General features: G+C 36.7%; 1 protein-coding gene across 3 annotated transcripts in view; it reads left to right on the top strand.

The window, feature by feature from the left end:
* Positions 1 to 24,045, top strand: part of tubgcp5 (tubulin gamma complex component 5) — a 72,424-nt gene that overhangs the window by 26,167 nt on the left and 22,212 nt on the right. For all 3 annotated transcript variants that reach the window (XM_061888741.1, XM_061888740.1, XM_061888739.1), the window contains exons 11-17: positions 2,808 to 3,010; positions 3,074 to 3,189; positions 7,275 to 7,537; positions 9,518 to 9,716; positions 18,096 to 18,284; positions 22,987 to 23,169; positions 23,240 to 23,324. In XM_061888741.1, coding sequence (XP_061744725.1) covers positions 2,808 to 3,010; positions 3,074 to 3,189; positions 7,275 to 7,537; positions 9,518 to 9,716; positions 18,096 to 18,284; positions 22,987 to 23,169; positions 23,240 to 23,324 — 1,238 coding nt within the window. The remainder of the gene's footprint in view (positions 1 to 2,807; positions 3,011 to 3,073; positions 3,190 to 7,274; positions 7,538 to 9,517; positions 9,717 to 18,095; positions 18,285 to 22,986; positions 23,170 to 23,239; positions 23,325 to 24,045) is intronic.

The following is a 24,045-nucleotide window of genomic DNA, read 5'->3' as shown; positions in this document are numbered from 1 at the left end:
GATATCGTTTTATCGCCCATCCCTGGTTTTACGTCATGTCATGTCATGTCAATCACACATTTTTCATACATAAATACATGCTCCTTTTGCAGTTTTCTTTCTATAAAGTAGAAAAAATACTATCAAGCACATTTTTTTTATTGATATCGATTACATGTCTATCGTGATATATTGTGATATCATTTTCTCGCCCAGCCCTGGTTTAACGTCATGTTAATCAATCATACTTTCTTCATACATAAATACATGCTCCTTTTGCAGTTTTCTTCCTATAAAGTAGAAAAAATACTATCAAGCGCATTTTTTAAATTGATATTGATTACATGTCTATCGTGATATATAGTGATATCATTTTATCGCCCAGCTCTGGTTTAACGTCATGTCAATCAATCAAACTTATTTTATACATAGATTCATGCTCCTTTTGCAGGTTTTTTCTTCCTATAAAGTAGAAAAAATACTATCAAACACATTTTATTATTGATATCGACTACGTGTCTATTGTGATACATAGTGATATCATTTTATCGCCCATCCCTTGTTTAACGTAATCTCAATCAACCACACTTTTTTCATACATAAATACAAGCTCATTTTGCAGTTTTCTTCCTACAAAGTAGAGAAAATATCAAATAATTGTTTTTGTTGATATTGATTACGTGTCTGTCGTGATATGTATTGATATCGTTTTATCGCCCAGCCCTGGTTTAACGTCATGTCAATCGATCAAACTTATTTTATACATAAATTCATGCTCCTTTTGCAGTTTTCTGCCTATAAAATAGAAAAAATACTATTGAACACATCTATTTAATTTATAGATTACATGTCTATCGTGATATATCGTGGTATCATTTTCTCGCCCATCCCTGTTTTAACATTATGTCAATCACACATTTTTCATACATAAATACATGCTCCTTTTGCAGTTTTCTTCCTATAAAGTAGAAAAAATACTATTGAACACATTTATTTAATTGATATCGATTACGTGTCTGTCGTGATACATAGTGATATCGTTTTATCGCCCAGCTCTGGTTTAACGTTATGTCAAGCACACATTGTTCATACATAAATACATGTTTCTTTTGCAGTTTTCTTCCAATAAAGTAGAAAAAATACTATCAAGCACGTTTTTTTATTGATATCGATTACATGTCTATGTTGATATATAGTGATATCATTCTATCGCCCATCCCTGTTTTAAAGTTATGTCAAGCACACATTGTTTATACATAAATTCATGCTCCTTTTGCAGTTTTCTTCCTATAAAGTAGAAAAAATACTATTGAACACATTTATTTAATTTATAGATTACATGTCTATCGTGATATATAGTGGTATCATTTTCTCGCCCATCCCTGTTTTAACATTATGTCAATCACACATTTTTCATTCTTAAATACATGCTCCTTTTGCAGTTTTCTTCCTATAAAGTAGAAAAAATACTATTGAACACATTTATTTAATTGATATCGATTACGTGTCTGTCGTGATACATAGTGATATCGTTTTATCGCCCAGCTCTGGTTTAACGTTATGTCAAGCACACATTGTTCATACATAAATACATGTTTCTTTTGCAGTTTTCTTCCTATAAAGTAGAAAAAATACTATCAAGCACGTTTTTTTAATTGATATCGATTACATGTCTATGTTGATATATAGTGATATCATTCTATCGCCCATCCCTGTTTTAACATTATGTCAATCACACATTTTTCATACATAAATAAATGCTCCTTTTGCAGTTTTCTTCCTATAAAGTCGAAAAAATACTATTGAACACATTTATTTAATTGATATCGATTACATGTCTGTCGTGATACATAGTGATATCGTTTATCGCCCAGCTCTGGTTTAACGTTATGTCAATCAATCACACTTTTTTCATACATAAATACATGTTTCTTTTGCAGTTTTCTTCCAATAAAGTAGAACAAATACTATCAAGCACGTTTTATTATTGATATCGATTACATGTCTATATTGATATATAGTGATATCATTCTATCGCCCATCCCTGTTTTAAAGTTTTGTCAATCACACATTTTCCATACATAAATACATGCTCCTTTTGCAGTTTTCTTCCTAAAAAGTAGAAACAATACTATCGAACACATTTTTATTTTTTATATCGATTACTTGTCCATCGTGATATATATTGATATCGTTTTATCGCCCAGCCCTGGTTTAACGTTATGTCAAGCACACATTTTTCATACATAAATACATGCTCCTTTTGCAGTTTTCTTCCTATAAAGTAGAAAAAATACTATCAAGCACATTTTTTTATTGATATCGATTACATGTCTATGTTGATATATAGTGATATCATTCTATCGCCCATCCCTGTTTTAAAGTTTTGTCAATCACACATTTTTCATACATTCACACATTTTTTTTATATATCGATTACTTGTCCATCGTGATATATTGTGATATCGTTTTATCGCCCAGCCCTGGTTTAACGTTATGTCAAGCACACATTTTTCATACATAAATACATGCTCCTTTTGCAGTTTTCTTCCTATAAAGTAGAAAAAAATACTATCAAGCACATTTTTTTAATTGATATCGATTACTGGTCACTGCCGTTGTGTCCTTGGGCAAGACACTTTACCCACCTGCTCTCAGTGCCACCCACACTGGTTTAAATGTAACTTAGATATTGGGTTTCACTATGTAAAGCGCTATGAGTCACTAGAGAAAGGCGCTATATAAATATCATTTTATCGCCCAGCCCTGGTTTAGCGTCATGTCAATCAATCAAACGTATATCAAATAAATACATTCTCCTTTTGCAGATGAAACCGTGACCCTGTCAGCCGTTCTGGAGCGCCTCGGTCCAAACCTGGCTCAGATCAAAGTGCTCTACAAGGTCTTCTGCACCGGGGTGGCTGAGGTCCCCCCCGAGACCCCCAACGTGGTGCGGGCGTCCCACCTGCTCAACACCTTGTACAAAGCCATCAGCGATTACGACAGCGTTGGGGAAGCCTCCGAGCAAACGGTGAGCGCTTGTCGTCAAAGTCAAGGTGAAGCAGTTTTGTAAGTTCCCCTGCTTCTCCACCAGGTGGCATTGCTCTTTTCACTCTGGACCGAGACCGTCAGACCCTACTTGGAGATAGTGGACGAGTGGATCGTCCACGGTCACCTGTTTGACCCCGCCAAAGAGTTCATCATCCAAAGGTAGTGTTTTGGAGTTGTTTAAGAAGAGGGGAGAGGTGCAGGACGAGCCAAATACGGACTCTTTTCTGATTCAACGTGGGGAAAGGCAGTAATACAGCATCAATCACAGAAGAACGCCATTTGTCGAGTAACCTTCGACCAGAAGACAAGAACAATAACATTTGTTATCACCCCATTATAGCAGTCTTTGACTCATGCTCTTAGGATGTGTGGCGGACAAATTAGGGAACTTGAGCAGCAATATCTCTGCAGGGGACTACAAAATGTCTTATCCAAAATAATCAAAATAATTCTAACAACCGTTAAGATTCTAATATTAGCCTTTTTCGGGGAATTTCTGGCATATACAAATATTTGTTACTTTATAAATGCTACCTGTTAGCACGCTAACGTCAATAACTTTTTTAGCTAATTTTATAGGTTTTATACGCTAATGTTAACATGCTTGCTTTTTTAACAAATGATTCAGGTATGCATCACAGAGTGATATATTTTGGTGTTTGACACATGCTACAGTTAGTAGTTTCGCATGCTGGCTTTTTTAGTTAATTTAACAGTGTCATATATTTGGTTATTTCACTAACGCTAACCGTAAGCTTTCTATTGTGAGCATAATACTGTTAGCATGCTAGCTTTCTAAGTTATTTTAACAGTGTCATATATTTGGTTATTTCACTAACGCTAACCGTAAGCATGCTATTGTGAGCATAATACTGTTAGCATGCTAGCTTTTTAAGTTATTTTAACAGTGTCATATATTTGGTTATTTCACTAACGCTAACCGTAAGCATTCTATTGTGAGCATAATATTGTTAGCATGCTAGCTTTTTAAGTTATTTTAACAGTGTCATATATTTGGTTATTTCACTAACGCTAACCGTAAGCATTCTATTGTGAGCATAATACTGTTAGCATGCTAGCTTTTTAAGTTATTTTAACAGTGTCATATATTTGGTTATTTCACTAACGCTAACCGTAAGCATGCTATTGTGAGCATAATACTGTTAGCATGCTAGCTTTTTTAGTTATTTTAACAGTGTCATATATTTGGTTATTTCACTAACGCTAACCGTAAGCATTCTATTGTGAGCATAATACTGTTAGCATGCTAGCTTTTTAAGTTATTTTAACAGTGTCATATATTTGGTTATTTCACTAACGCTAACCGTAAGCTTTCTATTGTGAGCATAATACTGTTAGCATGCTAGCTTTCTAAGTTATTTTAACAGTGTCATATATTTGGTTATTTCACTAACGCTAACCGTAAGCATGCTATTGTGAGCATAATACTGTTAGCATGCTAGCTTTTTAAGTTATTTTAACAGTGTCATATATTTGGTTATTTCACTAACGCTAACCGTAAGCATTCTATTGTGAGCATAATATTGTTAGCATGCTAGCTTTTTAAGTTATTTTAACAGTGTCATATATTTGGTTATTTCACTAACGCTAACCGTAAGCATTCTATTGTGAGCATAATACTGTTAGCATGCTAGCTTTTTAAGTTATTTTAACAGTGTCATATATTTGGTTATTTCACTAACGCTAACCGTAAGCATGCTATTGTGAGCATAATACTGTTAGCATGCTAGCTTTTTTAGTTATTTTAACAGTGTCATATATTTGGTTATTTCACTAACGCTAACCGTAAGCATGCTATTGTGAGCATAATACTGTTAGCATGCTAGATTGTTTTTGCTCATTTTGCTCATATTTTATGTTGCCGCTATCCGCGTGCTAACTGTTAGCATTTCAGTTCAGCCTCAGCATTTCACAGGGTATTTCTACCAAAATTGCACTTTCTAGTTCTTTGGAAAACGACCACAATGGCCCCCGCGTAGTTTGCGTGTCAGTTTGGGGCACTCTGTGGAAAAGGTTTGGGCTTTTAAAGTTTAGGATTGTAATATTAGCATTATTGCATTTTTGGGGGAAATTTTGCAGGTATAAACGTCAGTGTCAAATATTTTGTTAACTGACGAATGTTACCTGTTAACATGCTAACGTTAATGGGTTAACTTTTTTTACTAATGTTATAGATTTTATACGCTAATGTTTACATGCTAGCATTTTTAACAGGTTATTTAGGTGTGCATCACAGAGTAATATATTTTGGTGTTTGACACAAGCTACAGATATTTAGCATGCTGGCATTTTTAGTTAATTTAACAGTGTCATATATTTTGTTATTTCACTAACGCTAACCGTAAGCATACTATTGTTAGCATAATACACTTAGCATGCTAGCTTTTTTCAGATAATTTAACAGTCAGATAAATGTTGTTATTTCACTCATACTAACCGTAAGCATGCTATTGTTAGAATGTTAGCATAATACTGTTAGAATGCTAAGCTTTTGTAGCTCGTTTTGCTCATATTTGTTGATGCTATTTGGCCAGTGTGCTAACTGTTAGCATTTTAGTTCAGGTTCATTTGACAGTAAATTTCGACTGAAATTGCATTTTCTACAAAACACAAAACCAGTGAAGTTGTCACGTTGTGTAAATGGTAAATAAAAAGAGAATACAATGATTTGCTAATCCTTTTCAACTTATATTCATTTGAATAGGCTGCAAAGACGGGATATTTAACGTTCGAACTGGTAAAATTTGTTATTTTTTTGCAAATATTAGCTGATTTGGTATTTGACGCCTGCAACATGTTTCAAAAAATGCTGGCACCAGTGCAAAAAAGACTGAGAAAGTTGAGGAATGCTCATCAAACACTTATTTGCAATATCCCACAGGTGAACAGACTAATTAGGAACAGGTGGGTGCCATGATTGGGTATAAAAGCAGCTTCCATGGTCACTACTTTGTCAACAATTGCGTGAGCAAGTAGTTTCAGAACAACATTTCTCAACCAGCTATTGCAAAGAATTTAGGGGTTTCAGCATCTACGGTCCGCAATATCGTCAAAAAGTTCAGAGAATCTGGAGAAATCGCTGCACGTAAGCCATGATATTACGGACCTTGAATCCCTCAGGCGGTACTGCATCAAAAAGCGACATCAGCGTGTAAAGGATATCACCACATGGACTCAGGAACACTTCAGAAAACCACTCTCAGTAACGACAGTTTGTCGCTACATCTGTAAGTGCAAGTTAAAACTCTACTATGCAAAGCCAAAGCCAATTATCAACAACACCCAGAAACGCCTCCGGCTTAGCTGGGCCCGAACTCATCTAAGATGGACTGATGCAAAGTGGAAAAGTGTTCTGTGGTCTGACGAGTCCACATTTCAAATTGTTTTTGAAAACTGTGGATGTCGTGTCCTCCGGACCAGAGAGGAAAATAACCATCCAGATGGTTCTAGGCGCAAAGTGTAAAAGCCAGCATCTGTGATGGTATGGGTGTGTATTAGTGCCCAAGGCATGGGTAACTTACACATCTGTGAAGGCACTATTAATGCTGAAAGGTACATACAGGTTTTGGAGCAACATATATTGTCATCCAAGCAAGGTTATCATGGACGCCCCTGCTTATTTCAGCAAGACAATGCCAAGCCACGTGTTACAACAGCGTAGCTTTATAGTGAAAGAGTGCGGGTACTAGACTGGCCTGCCTGTAGTCCAGACCTGTCTCCCATTGAAAATGTGTGGCGCATTATGAAGCCTAAAATACCACAAGGGAGACCCCGGACTGTTGAACAACTTAAGCTGTACGTCAAGCAAGGATGGGAGATAATTCCACCTGAAAAGCTTCAAAAATGTGTCTCCTCAGTTCCCAAACCGTTACTGAGTGTTGTTCAAAGAAAAGGTGATGTAACACAGTGGTAAAAATGCCCCTGTGACAACTTTTTTGCAACGTGTTAATGATTATTTGCAAAATAAGAGTCATTTTTTTCTCAGTGTGAACATTAAATATCTTGTCTTTGCAGTCTATTCAATTGAATATAAGTTGAAAAGGATTTGCAAATCATTGTATTGTCATTTTTATTTACCATTTACACAACGTGCCAACTTCACTGCTTTTGGGTTTTCTAGTTCTTTGAAAGGTTTTGAAGGTAAAACCGTACATGTCGCCATAACAGTAGTAATAAAAAAAAAAAAAATGGCGGATGTTAAAAGAAGTCCTTACCTCGTCCAGGAACAAGGACGTGCCAGTCAACCACAGGGACTTCTGGTACGCCACCTACACGCTGTACAGCATATCTGAGGCGGTGGAGAGCGAGATGAATGACGCGGCCAGCGGGAGCTCGGCGGGCGACGGCAGCACCGGCATCCGACAGCTCACCATGGTGTCCTTCCTCAAGCCCGTCCTCAAGCAGATCATCATGGCCGGGAAGTCCATGCAGCTGCTCCGGAACCTGGACTGTAAAGACCCCCAGCAGACTGAGGGGTCCTCCCGAGGTCAGTGGAGGTTTTGCTTGTCTCGCACTTGATATCACACACAAGTAAACACGCTCTGCAGGACTGCTTGTATCACACATGATATCACACGCAAGTAAACACGCTGCAGGACTGCTTGTATCGCACATGATATCACACACAAGTAAACATGCTGCAGGACTGCTTGTATCACACATGATATCACACACAAGTAAACACGCTGCAGAACTGCTTGTATCGCACATGATATCACACACAAGTAAACACGCTGCAGAACTGCTTGTATCGCACATGATATCACACAGGTAAACACGCTGCAGGACTGCTTTTGTTGTACATAATACACACAAGTAAACATGCTGCAGGACTACTTATATCGCATATGATATCACACACAGGTAAACACGCTGCAGGACTGCTTATATCGCACATGATATCACACACAAGTAAACACGCTGCAGAACTGCTTGTGTCGCACATGATATCACACACAGGTAAACACGCTGCAGGACTGCTTATATCGCACATGATATCACACACAAGTAAACACGCTGCAGGACTGCTTTTGTCGTACATGATATCACACACAGGTAAAGACGCTGCAGGACTGCTTTTATCGCACACGATATCACACACAAGTAAACACGCTGCAGGACTACTTATATCGCACATGATATCACACACAGGTAAATACGCTGCAGGACTGCTTTTATTGTACATGATATCACACACAAGTAAACACGCTGCAGAACTGCTTGTATCGCACATGATATCACACACAGGTAAACACGCTGCAGGACTGCTTATATCGCACATGATATCACACACAGGTAAACACGCTGCAGGACTGCTTTTGTCGTACATGATTTCACACACAAGTAAACACGCTGCAGGACTGCTTTTGTCGTACATGATATCACACACAGGTAAAGACGCTGCAGGACTGCTTTTATCGCACACGATATCACACACAAGTAAACACGCTGCAGGACTACTTATATCGCACATGATATCACACACAGGTAAACACGCTGCAGGACTGCTTATATCGCACATGATATCACACACAAGTAAACACGCTGCAGGACTGCTTTTGTCGTACATGATATCACACACAGGTAAAGACGCTGCAGGACTGCTTTTATCGCACACGATATCACACACAAGTAAACACGCTGCAGGACTACTTATATCGCACATGATATCACACACAGGTAAATACGCTGCAGGACTGCTTTTATTGTACATGATATCACACACAAGTAAACACGCTGCAGAACTGCTTGTATCGCACATGATATCACACACAGGTAAACACGCTGCAGGACTGCTTATATCGCACATGATATCACACACAGGTAAACACGCTGCAGGACTGCTTTTGTCGTACATGATTTCACACACAAGTAAACACGCTGCAGGACTGCTTTTGTCGTACATGATATCACACACAGGTAAAGACGCTGCAGGACTGCTTTTATCGCACACGATATCACACACAAGTAAACACGCTGCAGGACTACTTATATCGCACATGATATCACACACAGGTAAACACGCTGCAGGACTGCTTTTATTGTACATGATATCACACACAAGTAAACACGCTGCAGGACTACTTATATCGCACATGATATCACACACAGGTAAACACGCTGCTGGACTGCTTTTATTGTACATGATATCACACACAAGTAAACACGCTGCAGAACTGCTTGTATCGCACATGATATCACACACAGGTAAACACGCTGCAGGACTGCTTATATCGCACATAATATTACACACAGGTAAACACGCTGCAGGACTGCTTGCATCGCACATGATATCCCACACAAGTAAACACTCTGCAGGACTTCTTGTATCACACATTATATCACACACAAGTAAACACGCTGCAGGACTGCTTGAATATCACATGATATCACACACAAGTAAACACTCTGCAGTACTGCTTGTATCGCACATGTTACACGTTGGTAAAACTGTTCTGCGTGGCAGATGCCGAGCGTAAGAGTCTGTACACGCTGTTCCTGGAGTCGGTGCAGTCGCGCCTGTGCAGCCAGGACCAGTCCCCCACAGGCATGGTGACGGAGCAGCAGGCCACCAGGAGGAGCCTGTTCAAGATGCAGTCCATCATCGCACAACACCTGGAGATGAACGACCTCCACGACCCCCTGCTGGCCATCAACTTTGCCAGGTGATCCAGAGACTTGCACACGGACACGAACACACGGTGTAAATATAATAACAATACGGGATACAAGAACGTAAAATATGTATATTTTCACTTGTTCAAAAATTTCGTCTTCATCCTTCATGACGGTCATTTGAGCAGCATGGACCAATCATGCAACCAATGATTTCGCTTTAATTTTCTTTGACGCACTGCCAGCAGAAGAGTCTGACTCACACTTGATGAATGAGCTAAAAAGAGTGACTTCCTCGCCTACGTTTTCTTCCACTAGTTCTCCTTTTCTTGTCTTCCGCTATTTGTCATTTCTAGGACTGCGTCAATGAACATAAAACAAACACGGTCGAGACCTTCATGCAGTTGTTGTTGTGGTTTTATCAGTTAGTTAGCAACATTTAAGGGTTAGAAACGGGATAATCAACACCTGATCAGGTTTTGGGCTGATCTGGATCCAATTCTTCTAGGACTGTATCACAATAAATGTGTTTTATAATGTCAGGCTCAAACACTGATGACATCTATTAAACAAGACAACAAGCAAGGAATTAAACAGAGACAATAAAATTTGGCTCAATTGAGGAGAGACGTCTGGACTGTACAGTCTCCACCACGCTCCTGATGAAAGATTGTACGCCTCCTCTTTTATTTGGACTTTCCCCGATTACATGGCAACAGCTGTTTCTACGGGAGGGGAGTCGTAAACAGCCATCGTCTTTGGTTACAGAACAGTTCAAAGAAAAGGTCGTAAAACAGTTCAGAGAAGAGATGCCTGGAGGGGAGTCACACTTTTTTCAAACAAATACATGCTGCTTTTGCAGTTTTCTTCCTATGAAATAGAAAAAATACTATCGAATGCATTTTTTCATTGTTATCGATTACACTTCTATCATCTATTGTTATATATAGTGATATCATTTTATCACCCAGCCCTGGTTTAACGTTATGTTAATCAATCACACTTTTTTTCATACATAAATACATGCTCCTTTTGCAGTTTTCTTCCTATGAAGTAGAGAAAATACTATCAAATGCCTTTTTGATTGATATCGATTACATGTCTATTATGATAGATAGTGATATCATATTATCACCCAGTCCTGGTTTAACGTCATCAGTCACAATTTTTTCATACATAAATACATGCTCCTTTTGCAGTTTTCTCCCCTATAAAGTAGAAAAAATACTATCAAACGCATTTTTTATTGATACCGATTACGTGTCTATCGTGATATATAGTGATATCATTTTATCGGCTAGCCCTGGTTTAATGTCCTGTCAATCACACATTTTTCATGCATAAATACATGCTCCTTTTGCAAGTTTTTTTCCTATAAAGTAGAAAAAATACTATCAAACACATTTTTTATTGACAGCAATTTCGTGTCTATTGTGATGTATAGTGATATCATTTTATTACCTGGCCCTGTTTTAACGTCATGTCAATCAATCAGACATTTTTCATACATAAATACATGCTCCTTTTGCAGTTTTCTTCCTATAAAGTAGAAAAAATACTATCGAACGCATTAATTATTGATACGGATTACGTGTCTATCGTGATATTTAGTGATATCATTTTATTGGCCAGACCTGGTTTAACGTCATGTCAATCAATCACACTTTTTTCATACATAAATACATGCTCCTTTTGCAGTTTTCTTCCTATAAAATAGAAAAAATACTTTCAAATGCCTTTTTTTATCGATATTGATTACATGTCTATCATGATTCATAGTGATATCATTTTATCACCCAGCCCTGGTTTAATGTCATGTCAATCAATCAAACTTATTTTATACATAAATTCATGCTCCTTTTGCAGTTTCTTCCTATGAAAAAAACAAAAAAACATTTTGAACGCATTTTTATTGATATCGAATACGTGTCTATTGTGATATACCGTGATATAATTTTATCGGCCAGCCCTTGTTTACTGTCATGTCAATCAATCACACTTTTTTTTATAAATAAATACGTGCTCCTTTTGCAGTTTTCTTTCCATAAAATAGAAAAAATACTTAAAATGCATTTTTTATTGATTGCGATTATGTGTCTATTGTGATATATAGTGATATCATTTTATCGGCCAGCCTTGGTTTAACGTCATCTCAATCAATCACACTTATTTCATACATAAATCCATGCTCCTTTTGCAGTTTTCTTCCTATATAGTAGAAAAAATACTATCAAATGCATTTTTTTATTGATATTGATTACGTGTCTATCAGGATTTATAGTGATATCATTTTATCGGCCAGACCTGGTTTAAAGTCATGTCAATCAATCACACTTTTTTCCTACATGAATACATGCTCCTTTTGCAGTTTTCTTCCTATAAAGTAGAAAAAATACTATAGAACGCATTTTTGATATGGATTACATGTTTATTGTGGTATATATTGATATCATTTTATCGCCCATCCCTGTTTTAACGTCATGTCAATCAATCACACATTTTTTCATACATGCAACTTTTGCAGTTTTCTTCCTATAAAGTACAAAAAAATACTTTCAAACGCATTTTTCTTATATTGATTACATGTCTATCGTGATGCATAGTGATATAATTTTATCTCCCAGCCCTGGTTTAACGTCATGTCAATCAATCACACTTTTTTCATACATAAATACATGCTCCTTTTGCAGTTTCTTCCACTTAAGAAAAAAAAAAAATTTCATACACATTTTCTATTGATATCGATTATGTGTCTATTGTGATATATAGATATCATTTTATCGCCCAGCCCTGGTTTAAAGTCATGTTAATCAATCAGACTTTTTTCATACATAAATACATGCTCCTTTTGCACTTTTCTTCCTATAAAGTAGAAAAAATACTATAGAACACATTTTTGATATGGATTACATGTCTATTGTGGTATATATTGATATCATTTTATCGCCCAGCCCTGGTTTAACGTCATGTCAATCAATCAGATTTTTTTCATACATAAATACATGCAACTTTTGCAGTTTTCTTCCTATAAAATAGAAAAAATACTATGAAATGCATTTTTTTATTGATATTGATTACGTGTCTATCGTGATTTATAGTGATATCATTTTATCTCCCCGCCCTGGTTTAACGTCATGTCAATCAATCACACTTTTTTCCCTACATAAATACATGCTCCTTTTGCAGTTTTCTTCCTTTAAAGTAGAAAAAATATATTTCATACACATTTTCTATTGATATCGATTATGTGTCTATTGTGATATATAGATATCATTTCATCGCCCAGCCCTGGTTTAACGTCATGTCAATCAATCAGATTTTTTTCATACATAAATACATGCTCCTTTTGCAGTTTTCTTCCTATAAAGTAGAAAAAATACTATGAAATGCATTTTTTATTGATATTGATTACGTGTCTATCAGGATTTATAGTGATATCATTTTATCGGCCAGACCTGGTTTGAAGTCATGTCAATCAATCACACTGTTTCATACATAAATACATGCGCCTTTTGCAGTTTTCTTCCTTTAAAGTAGAAAAAATATATATCAAACACATTTTCTTATTGATATCGACTACGTGTCTATCGCGATATATTGATATAATTTTATCGCCCAACCCTGGTTTAACGTCATGTTAATCAATCACGCATTTTTTCATACATAAATACATGCAACTTTTGCAGTTTTCTTCCTATAAAGTACAAAAAAATACTTTCAAACGCATTTTTCTTATATTGATTACATGTCTATCGTGATGTATAGTGATATCATTTTATCTCCCAGCCCTGGTTTAGTGTCATGTCAATCAATCACACTTTTTTCATACATAAATACATGCTCCTTTTGCAGTTTCTTCCAATTAAGAAAAAAAAACCCATTTCGAACGCATTTTTATTGATATCGAATACGTGTCTATTGTGATATACCGTGATATCATTTTATCGGCCAGCCCTTGTTTACTGTCATGTCAATAAATCACACTTTTTTCATACATAAATACGTGCTCCTTTTGCAGTTTCTTCCAATTAAGAAAAAAAATATATTTCATACACATTTTCTATTGATATCGATTATGTGTCTATTGTGATATACAGATATCATTTTATCGCCCAGCCCTGGTTTAACGTCATGTCAATCAATCAGACTTTTTTCATGCATAAGTACATGCTCTTTTTGCAGTTTTCTTCCTATATAGCAGAAAAAATACTATCAAATGCATTTTTTTATTGATATTGATTACGTGTCTATCAGGATTTATAGTGATATCATTTTATCGACCAGACCTGGTTTAAAGTCATGTCAATCAACCACACATTTTTCATACATAAATACATGCTCCTTTTGCAGTTTTCTTCCTATAAAGTAGAAAAAATACTATAGAACCCATTTTTTATATGGATTACATGTCTATTGTGGTATATATTGATATCATTTTATCGCCCAGCCCTGGTTTAACGTCATGTTAATCAATCACACATTTTTTCATACATAAATACATGCTCCTTTTGCAGTTTTCTTCCTATAAAGTACAAAAAAATACTTTCAAACGCATTTTTCTTATATTGATTACATGTCTATCGTGATGTATAGTGATATCATTTTATCGCCCAGCCCTGGTTTAACGTCATGTTAATCAATCACACATTTTTTCATACATAAATACATGCAACTTTTGCAGTTTTCTTCCTATAAAGTACAAAAAAATACTTTCAAACGCATTTTTCTTATATTGATTACATGTCTATCGTGATGTATAGTGATATCATTTTATCTCCCAGACCTGGTTTAACGTCATGTCAATCAATCACACATTTTTCATACATAAATACATGCTCCTTTTGCAGTTTCTTCCAATTAAGAAAAAAAATATATTTCATACACATTTTCTATTGATATCGATTATGTGTCTATTGTGATATATTGATATCATTTTATCTCCCAGCCCTGGTTTAACGTCACGTCAATCAATCACACTTTTTTTTATACATAAATACATGCTCCTTTTGCAGTTTTCTTTCCATAAAATAGAAAAAATACTTAAAATGCATATTTTATTGATTGCGATTATGTGTCTATTGTGATATATAGTGATATCATTTTTTCTCCCAGCCCTTGTTTACTGTCATGTCAATCAATCAGACTTTTTTCATACATAAATACACGCTCCTTTTGCAGTTTCTTCCTATAAAGTAGAAAAAATACTATAAAACGCATTTTTGATATGGATTACGTGTCTATTGTGGTATATATTTATATAATTTTATCGCCCAGCCCTGGTTTGACGTCATGTTAATCAATCACACATTTTTTCATACATAAATACATGCAACTTTTGCAGTTTTCTTCCTATAAAGTACAAAAAAATACTTTCAAACGCATTTTTCTTATATTGATTACATGTCTATCGTGATGCATAGTGATATCATTTTATCTCCCAGCCCTGGTTTAGTGTCATGTCAATCAATCACACTTTTTTCATATATAAATACATGCTCCTTTTGCAGTTTCTTCCACTTAGGAAAAAAAATATATTTCATACACATTTTCTATTGATATCGATTATGTGTCTATTGTGATATATAGATATCATTTTATCGCCCAGCCCTGGTTTAACGTCATGTTAATCAATCAGACTTTTTTCATACATAAATACATGCTCCTTTTGCACTTTTCTTCCTATAAAGTAGAAAAAATACTATAGAACACATTTTTGATATGGATTACATGTCTATTGTGGTATATATTGATATCATTTTATCGCCCAGCCCTGGTTTAACGTCATGTCAATCAATCAGATTTTTTTCATACATAAATACATGCAACTTTTGCAGTTTTCTTCCTATAAAGTAGAAAAAATACTATGAAATGCATTTTTTTATTGATATTGATTACGTGTCTATCAGGATTTATAGTGATATCATTTTATCTCCCCGCCCTGGTTTAACGTCATGTCAATCAATCACACTTTTTTCCTACATAAATACATGCTCCTTTTGCAGTTTTCTTCCTTTAAAGTAGAACAAATATATATCAAACACATTTTCTTATTGATATCGACTACCTGTCTATCTCGATATATTTATATAATTTTATCGCCCAGCCCTGGTTTAACGTCATGTTAATCAATCACACATTTTTTCATACATAAATACATGCAACTTTTGCAGTTTTCTTCCTATAAAGTACAAAAAAATACTTTCAAACGCATTTTTCTTATATTGATTACATGTCTATCGTGATGTATAGTGATATCATTTTATCTCCCAGCCCTGGTTTAACGTCATGTCAATCAATCACACTTTTTTCCTACATAAATACATGCTCCTTTTGCAGTTTTCTTCCTATAAAATAGAAAAAAATACTTTCAAATGCCTTTTTTATCGATATTGATTACATGTCTATCATGATTCATAGTGATATCATTTTATCTCCCAGCCCTGGTTTGATGTCATGTTAATCAATCACAATTTTTTCATACATAAATACATGCTCCTTTTGCAGTTTCTTCCTATGAAGAAAAACAAAAAACATTTTGAACGCATTTTTATTGATATCGAATACGTGTCTATTGTGATATACCGTGATATCATTTTATCGGCCAGACCTGGTTTAAAGTCATGTCAATCAATCACACTTTTTTTATACATAAATACATACTCCTTTTGCAGTTTTCTTTCCATAAAATAGAAAAAATACTTAAAATGCATTTTTTATTGATTGCGATTATGTGTCTATTGTGATATATAGTGATATCATTTTATCGGCCAGCCCTGGTTTAACGTCATGTCAATCAATCAGATTTTTTTCATACATAAATCCATGCTCATTTTGCAGTTTTCTTCCTATATAGTAGAAAAAATACTATCAAATGCATTTTTTTATTGATATTGATTACGTGTCTATCAGGATTTATAGTGATATCATTTTATCGACCAGACCTGGTTTAAAGTCATGTCAATCAATCACACTTTTTTCCTACATAAATACATGCTCCTTTTGCAGTTTCTTCCAATTAAGAAAAAAAAAAATATTTCATACACATTTTCTATTGATATCGATTATGTGTCTATTGTGATATATAGATATCATTTTATCGCCCAGCCCTGGTTTAACGTCATGTCAATCAATAAGACTTTTTTCATGCATAAGTACATGCTCCTTTTGCAGTTTTCTTCCTATAAAGTAGAAAAAATACTATAGAACGCATTTTTTATATGGATTACATGTCTGTTGTGGTATATTGATATCATTTTATCGGCCAGCCCTGGTTTAATGTCATGTCAATCAATCACACATTTTTTCATACATAAATACATGCAACTTTTGCAGTTTTCTTCCTATAAAGGACAAAAAAATACTTTCAAACGCATTTTTCTTATATTGATTACATGTCTATCGTGATGTATAGTGATATCATTTTATCTCCCAGCCCTGGTTTAATCTCATGTCAATCAATCACACTTTTTTCATACATAAATACATGCTCCTTTTGCAGTTTCTTCCAATTAAGAAAAAAAACAACATTTTGAACGCATTTTTATTGATATCGAATACGTGTCTACTGTGATATACTGTGATATCATTTTATCGGCCAGCCCTGGTTTAATGTCATCTCAATCAATCACACTTATTTCATACATAAATACATGCTCCTTTTGCAGTTTTCTTCCTATATAGTACAACAAATACTATCAAATGCATTTTTTTAATTGATATTGATTACGTGTCTATCAGGATTTATAGTGATATCATTTTATCGCCCAGCCCTGTTTTAACGTCATGTCAATCAATCACACTTTTTTCATACATAAATACATGCAACTTTTGCAGTTTTCTTCCTATAAAGTACAAAAAAATACTTTCAAATGCATTTTTCTTATATTGATTACATGTGTATCGTGATGTATAGTGATATCATTTTATCTCCCAGCCCTTTTTTAACATTATGTCAATCCCACTTTTTTCATACATAAATACATGCTCCTTTTGCGGTATTCATCCTATATAGTAGAAAAAAATACTATATATTTTTTATTGATATGGATTACGTGTCTATCGCGATATATAGTGATATCATGATTACATTACTTTACATTTCTGTGTGTGTGCTAGCGGCTTGCAGAGACAAGGATATTAGACGACTCTCCTTGTTTCTTCCATTTTGCTTTAGATAACTCAAAAAGCTCAGCAAATGTCGAAATCGGGATAACGGTCTGGATCGGGGATTTTTTTCACTATTAGTGGGTGGGACCTGGCGGAGGTTGTCCTCTCCAAGTCCTTTTCTAGTTGGAGAAGTAACCATGAACCTTGTCCTTCACTTCTCGGACCCGAAGCTCTGTTTACGTCCGAAGTCTTGCCGCGCAAAGAGGAAGTTGACATTTTGAAGAAAGGAGAAGCCGTCTAACCGGACGTGTGTTTTTTCCCAGGCTCTACTTGGAGCAGAGCGACTTCCACCAGCGCTTCTCCAAGGACGGCTTCATTGTGGACCGCTCCTCCCAGGCGGTCACCTGCCAGACTTTCCAGCTCACCTTGCGCTCCTGCCTCTACCCTCACATCCAGAAGCGCTACATCGAGTGCTGCGGGAACCTCATGAAGACGCTGAAGAAGGACTACAAGTAAGCGCAGATTTGGTCCTGCAACTGAAGGCCAATCCAAAGAAAAAGCAAATCGCAGAAGTCCTCGGCAAGTGTTTTTGGTCCTGGCTTGACAATACACTAGAACAGACCTCGGCAATCATTTTGACTTGGGGCGGTATAGCTCGGTTGGTAGAGTGGCCGTGCCAGCAACTTGGGGGTTGCAGGTTCGATTCCCACTTCCGCCATCCTAGTCACTGCCGTTGTGTCCTTGGGCAAGACACTTTACCCACCTGCTCCCAGTGCCACCCACACTGGTTTAAATATTGGGTTTCACTGTGTAAAGTGCTTTAAGTCACTAGAGAAAAGCGCTATATAAATATAATTCACACAATTCACTTCACTTAAGGGGCCAAATTATGAGAAATAATGTGTCTATTTGTAGAAACAAAACCTCACAATAGTGTCTTGTTGAATGCTAAAATCTTTATAACAGACCGCCTTACAAAACTGAATGGAATATTAGTTTTTTTTTACTAAATGACACGCCCATAATGTACAAACCCCGTTTCCATATGAGTTGGAAAATTGTGTTAGATGTAAATATAAACGGAATACAATGATTTGCAAATCCTTTTCAACCCATATTCAGTTGAATATGCGACAAAGACAACATATTTGATGTTCAAACTGATAAACTTTTTTTTTTTTTTGCAAATAATCATTAACTTTAGAACTTGATGCCAGCAACGCATGACAAAGAAGTTGGGAAAGGTGGCAATAAATACTGATAAAGTTAAGGAATGCTCATCACTTATTTGGAACACCCTACAGGTGTGCAGGCTAATTGGGAACAGGTGGGTGCCATGATTGGGTATAAAAACAGCCTCCCAAAAAATGCCCAGTCTTTCACAAGAAAGGATGGATCGAGGTACACCCCTTTGTCAACTACCATGAATTGATTAACGTGGACCCCGACTTAAACAAGTTGAAAAACTTATTCGGGTGTTACCATTTAGTGGTCAGTTGTACAGAATATGTTCTGTACTGTGCAATCTACTAATAAAAGTTTCAATCAATCAATCAATCAAACTGCATGAGCAAATATTCAAACAGTTTAAGAACGTTTCTTAATGTGCAATTGCAAGATAATTAGTGATTTCCACATCTACAGTCCATAATATCATCAAAAGGTTCAGAGAATCTGGAGAAATCACTCAACGTAAGCGGCATGGCCGGAAACCAACATTGAATGACCGTGACCTTCGATCCTTCAGACGGCACTGTATCAAAAACCGACATCAATCTCTAAAGGATATCACCACATGGGCTCAGGAACACTTCAGAAAACCACTGTCACTAAATACAGTTGGTCGCTACATCTGTAAGTGCAAGTTAAAGCTCTACTATCCAAAGCGAAAGCCATTTATCAACAACATCCAGAAACGCCGCCGGCTTCTCTGGGCCCGAGATCATCTAGGATGGAATGATGCAAAGTGGAAAAGTGTTCTTTGTTCGGACGAGTCCACCTTTCAAATTGTTTTGGAAATATTCGACATCGTGTCATCCGGACCAAAGGAGAAGCGAACCATCCAGACTGTTATCGACGCAAAGTTCAAAAGCCAGCATCTGTGATGGTATGGGGGTGCATTAGTGCCCAAGGCATGGGTAACTTACACATCTGTGAAGGCACCATTAATGCTGAAAGGTACATACAGGTTTTGGAACAACATATGCTGCCATCTAAGCGCTGTCTTTTTCATGGACGCCCCTGCTTATTTTAGCAAGATGGATGGATCGAGGTACACCCCTTTGTCAACTACCATGAATTGATTTACGTGGACCCCGACTTAAACAAGTTGAAAAACTTATTCGGGTGTTACCATTTAGTGGTTAGTTGTACAGAATATGTTCTGTACTGTGCAATCTACTAATAAAAGTTTCAATCAATCAATCAATCAATCAATCAAACTGCATGAGCAAATATTCAAACAGTTTAAGAACGTTTTTTAATATGCAATTGCAAGATAGTTAGCGATTTCCACATCTGCAGTCCATAATATCATCAAAAGGTTCAGAGAATCTGGAGAAATCACTCAACGTAAGCGGCATGGCCGGAAACCAACATTGAATGACCGTGACCTTTGATCCTTCAGACGGCACTGTATCAAAAACCGACATCAATCTCTAAAGGATATCACCACATGGGCTCAGGAACACTTCAGAAAACCACTGTCACTAAATACAGTTGGTCGCTACATCTGTAAGTGCAAGTTAAAGCTCTACTATCCAAAACGAAAGCCATTTATCAACAACATCCAGAAACGCCGCCGGCTTCTCTGGGCCCGAGATCATCTAGGATGGAATGATGCAAAGTGGAAAAGTGTTCTTTGGTTGGACGAGTCCACATTTCAAATTGTTTTGGAAATATTCGACATTGTGTCATCCGGACCAAAGGAGAAGCGAACCATCCAGACTGTTATCGACGCAAAGTTCAAAAGCCAGCATCTGTGATGGTATGGGGGTGCATTAGTGCCTAAGGCATGGGTAACTTACACATCTGTGAAGGCACCATTAATGCTGAAAGGTACATACAGGTTTTGGAACAACATATGCTGCCATCTAAGCGCTGTCTTTTTCATGGACGCCCCTGCTTATTTTAGCAAGATGGATGGATCGAGGTACACCCCTTTGTCAACTACCATGAATTGATTTACGTGGACCCCGACTTAAACAAGTTGAAAAACTTATTCGGGTGTTACCATTTAGTGGTCAGTTGTACAGAATATGTTCTGTACTGTGCAATCTACTAATAAAAGTTTCAATCAATCAATCAATCAATCAAACTGCATGAGCAAATATTCAAACAGTTTAAGAACGTTTCTTATTGTGCAATTGCAAGATAATTAGTGCTTTCCACATCTACAGTCCATAATATCATCAAAAGGTTCAGAGAATCTGGAGAAATCACTCCACGTAAGCGGCATGGCCGGAAACCAACATTGAATGACCGTGACCTTTGATCCTTCAGACGGCACTGTATCAAAAACCGACATCAATCTCTAAAGGATATCACCACATGGGCTCAGGAACACTTCAGAAAACCACTGTCACTAAATACAGTTGGTCGCTACATCTGTAAGTGCAAGTTAAAGCTCTACTATCCAAAGCGAAAGCCATTTATCAACAACATCCAGAAACGCCGCCGGCTTCTCTGGGCCCGAGATCACCTAGGATGGAATGATGCAAAGTGGAAAAGTGTTCTTTGGTCTGACGAGTCCACATTTCAAATTGTTTTGGAAATATTCGACATCGTGTCATCCGGACCAAAGGAGAAGCGAACCATCCAGACTGTTATCGACGCAAAGTTCAAAAGCCAGCATCTGTGATGGTATGGGGGTGCATTTGTGCCCAAGGCATGGGTAACTTACACATCTGTGAAGGCTCCATTAATGCTGAAAGGTACATACAGGTTTTGGAACAACACATGCTGCCATATAAGCGCTGTCTTTTTCATGGACGCCCCTGCTTATTTTAGTAAGACAATGCCAAGCCACATTCAGCACGTGTTACAACAGCATGGCTTCGTAAAAAAAGAGTGCGGGTACTTTCCTGGCCCGCCTGCAGTCCAGACCTGTCCTCATCGAAAATTATGAAGCGTAAAATACGACAGCAGAGAGCCGAGACTGTTGAACGACTGAAGCTTTACATAAAACAAGAATGGGAAAGAATTCCACTTTCAAAGCTTCAACAATTAGTTTCCTCAGTCCCCAAACGTTTATTGAGTGTTGTTAAAAGAAAAGATGATGTAACACAGTGGTGAACATGCCCTTTCCCAACTACTAGATCAATTTCATATATATTTGTCGATTTTACATTTGAACTATTATTGTTGTTTTATGCTCTTTTGTCAAAGACAACTTGGTTTTTATATGGAAACTGCACAATATATGCAATATTTACCACATAAAACATTTTAAAGTGAATTTTTTTAACCAATTGGAGCTTTGAAAACAATTATTATAACATGGATTTTTTTGTCATATTTTTTGTTTTGAGCAATGGCAAAAAATACTTTAAATTGTATTTATTTACTAGCAAGCTGGACTCGCTTTGATCAACATTTTGAATTCTAAGAAAGACAAAACTCAAATCGAATTAAAAAATCCAAGAAAATATTTTAAAGATTTGGTCTTCACTTCTTTAAATAAATTCATTTACTTGTTGTACTTTGCTTTTTATAACTTTCAGAAAGACAATTTTAGAGAAAAAATACAACCTTAAAAATTATTTTGGATTTTTAAACACATATACCATTTTACCTTTTAATTTCCTGCCCTTATGTGGGCCTACCGAGGATGTCGTAGTGGTTTGTGCAGCCCTTTGAGACACTAGTGATTTAGGGCTATATAAATAAACATTGATTGATTGATTGATGACTTTGGCATGTGTTGCAGCCATGAAATTCTAAGTTAGTTATTATTTGCAAAAAAAAAAAAAAAATAGTTTATGAGTTTGAACATCAAATATCTTGTCTTTCAACTGAATATGGGTTGAAAAGGATTTGCAAATCATTGTATTCCGTTTATATTTACATCTAACACAATTTCCCAACTCATATGGAAACGGGGTTTGTATTTACCATTTATACAACATGACAACTTCACTGGGTTTGAGCTTTGTACACCCCTTGTAAGCGGGGGTTTGAAACCATTTCCCACCTGTACTTTGGCTCCGACCCCAGGCTGCTGGAGTACCTCCAAGCCATGAGGAACTACTTCCTGCTGGAGGCCGGAGACACCATGTACGACTTCTACACAGCCATCTTCGACAAGGTGCGGGAGAAGGAGACCTGGCAGCAGCCGGCCTTCCTCAACGCCCAGCTGCAGGAGGCCGTGGGGCAGCGCTGCCCGGAGGACAGCAGCAGGTACTGCCGTCTTGGAAGGTCTGAACCACCCCGGCTGGTTTGAGTAAGTCCTGTTCTTTCCTCTCGTAAGGTTGTCAATCTTCTTGGAGACTATGGACCCGGCCCGGAAAAAACATCCCGTCAACAATCTGGAAGTACTGACCCTCAGCTACAAGGTAGATATAGTAAAAGTATAGTGGACAGTTTTTTTTAGTTTGCAGGATTCATAAACCAATACATGCTGAAGAGCCAAAGCTGAACTGAAATGCTAACAGTTCGCTCTCTGGCTAGATAGCAACATGTTAATTAGTGAGTAAATGGTAAATGGGTTGTACTTGTATAGCGCTTTTCTACCTTCAAGGTACTCAAAGCGCTTTGACACTATTTCCACATTCACACACTGATGGAGGGAGCTGCCATGCAAGGCCCTAACCACGAACCATCAGGAGCAAGGGTGAAGTGTCTTGCTCAAGGACACAACAGGCGTGACGAGGTTGGTAGAAGGTGGGGATTGAACCAGGAACCCTCAGGTTGCTGGCACGGCCACTCTCCCAACCCCCGCCACGCCGTAACAAAAATATGAGCAAAAATTTGCTAAAACAGCTGGCATGCTAACATTGATTGATTGATTGATTAAGACTTTTATTAGTAGATTGCAAAGTACAGTACATATTCCGTACAATTGACCACTGAATGGTAAAAACCTGACTAAGTTTTTCAACTTGTATAAGTCCGAGTCCACGTTCATCAATTCATTACACTGCTAACATACTATCAATTGCATGCTAATTGTTAGCATTAGTGAAATACCATAATACAAACTGCTGAATTCACAAAAAAAAAAGCTAGCATGCTAAAATGACAACAGTAACATGCGTCAAATACTAATATATATTA

This window comes from Nerophis ophidion, linkage group LG26 (assembly GCF_033978795.1).
Source record: "Nerophis ophidion isolate RoL-2023_Sa linkage group LG26, RoL_Noph_v1.0, whole genome shotgun sequence".
Lineage (NCBI taxonomy): Eukaryota > Metazoa > Chordata > Actinopteri > Syngnathiformes > Syngnathidae > Nerophis > Nerophis ophidion.
This window is presented reverse-complemented; position numbering and strand designations above follow the sequence as displayed.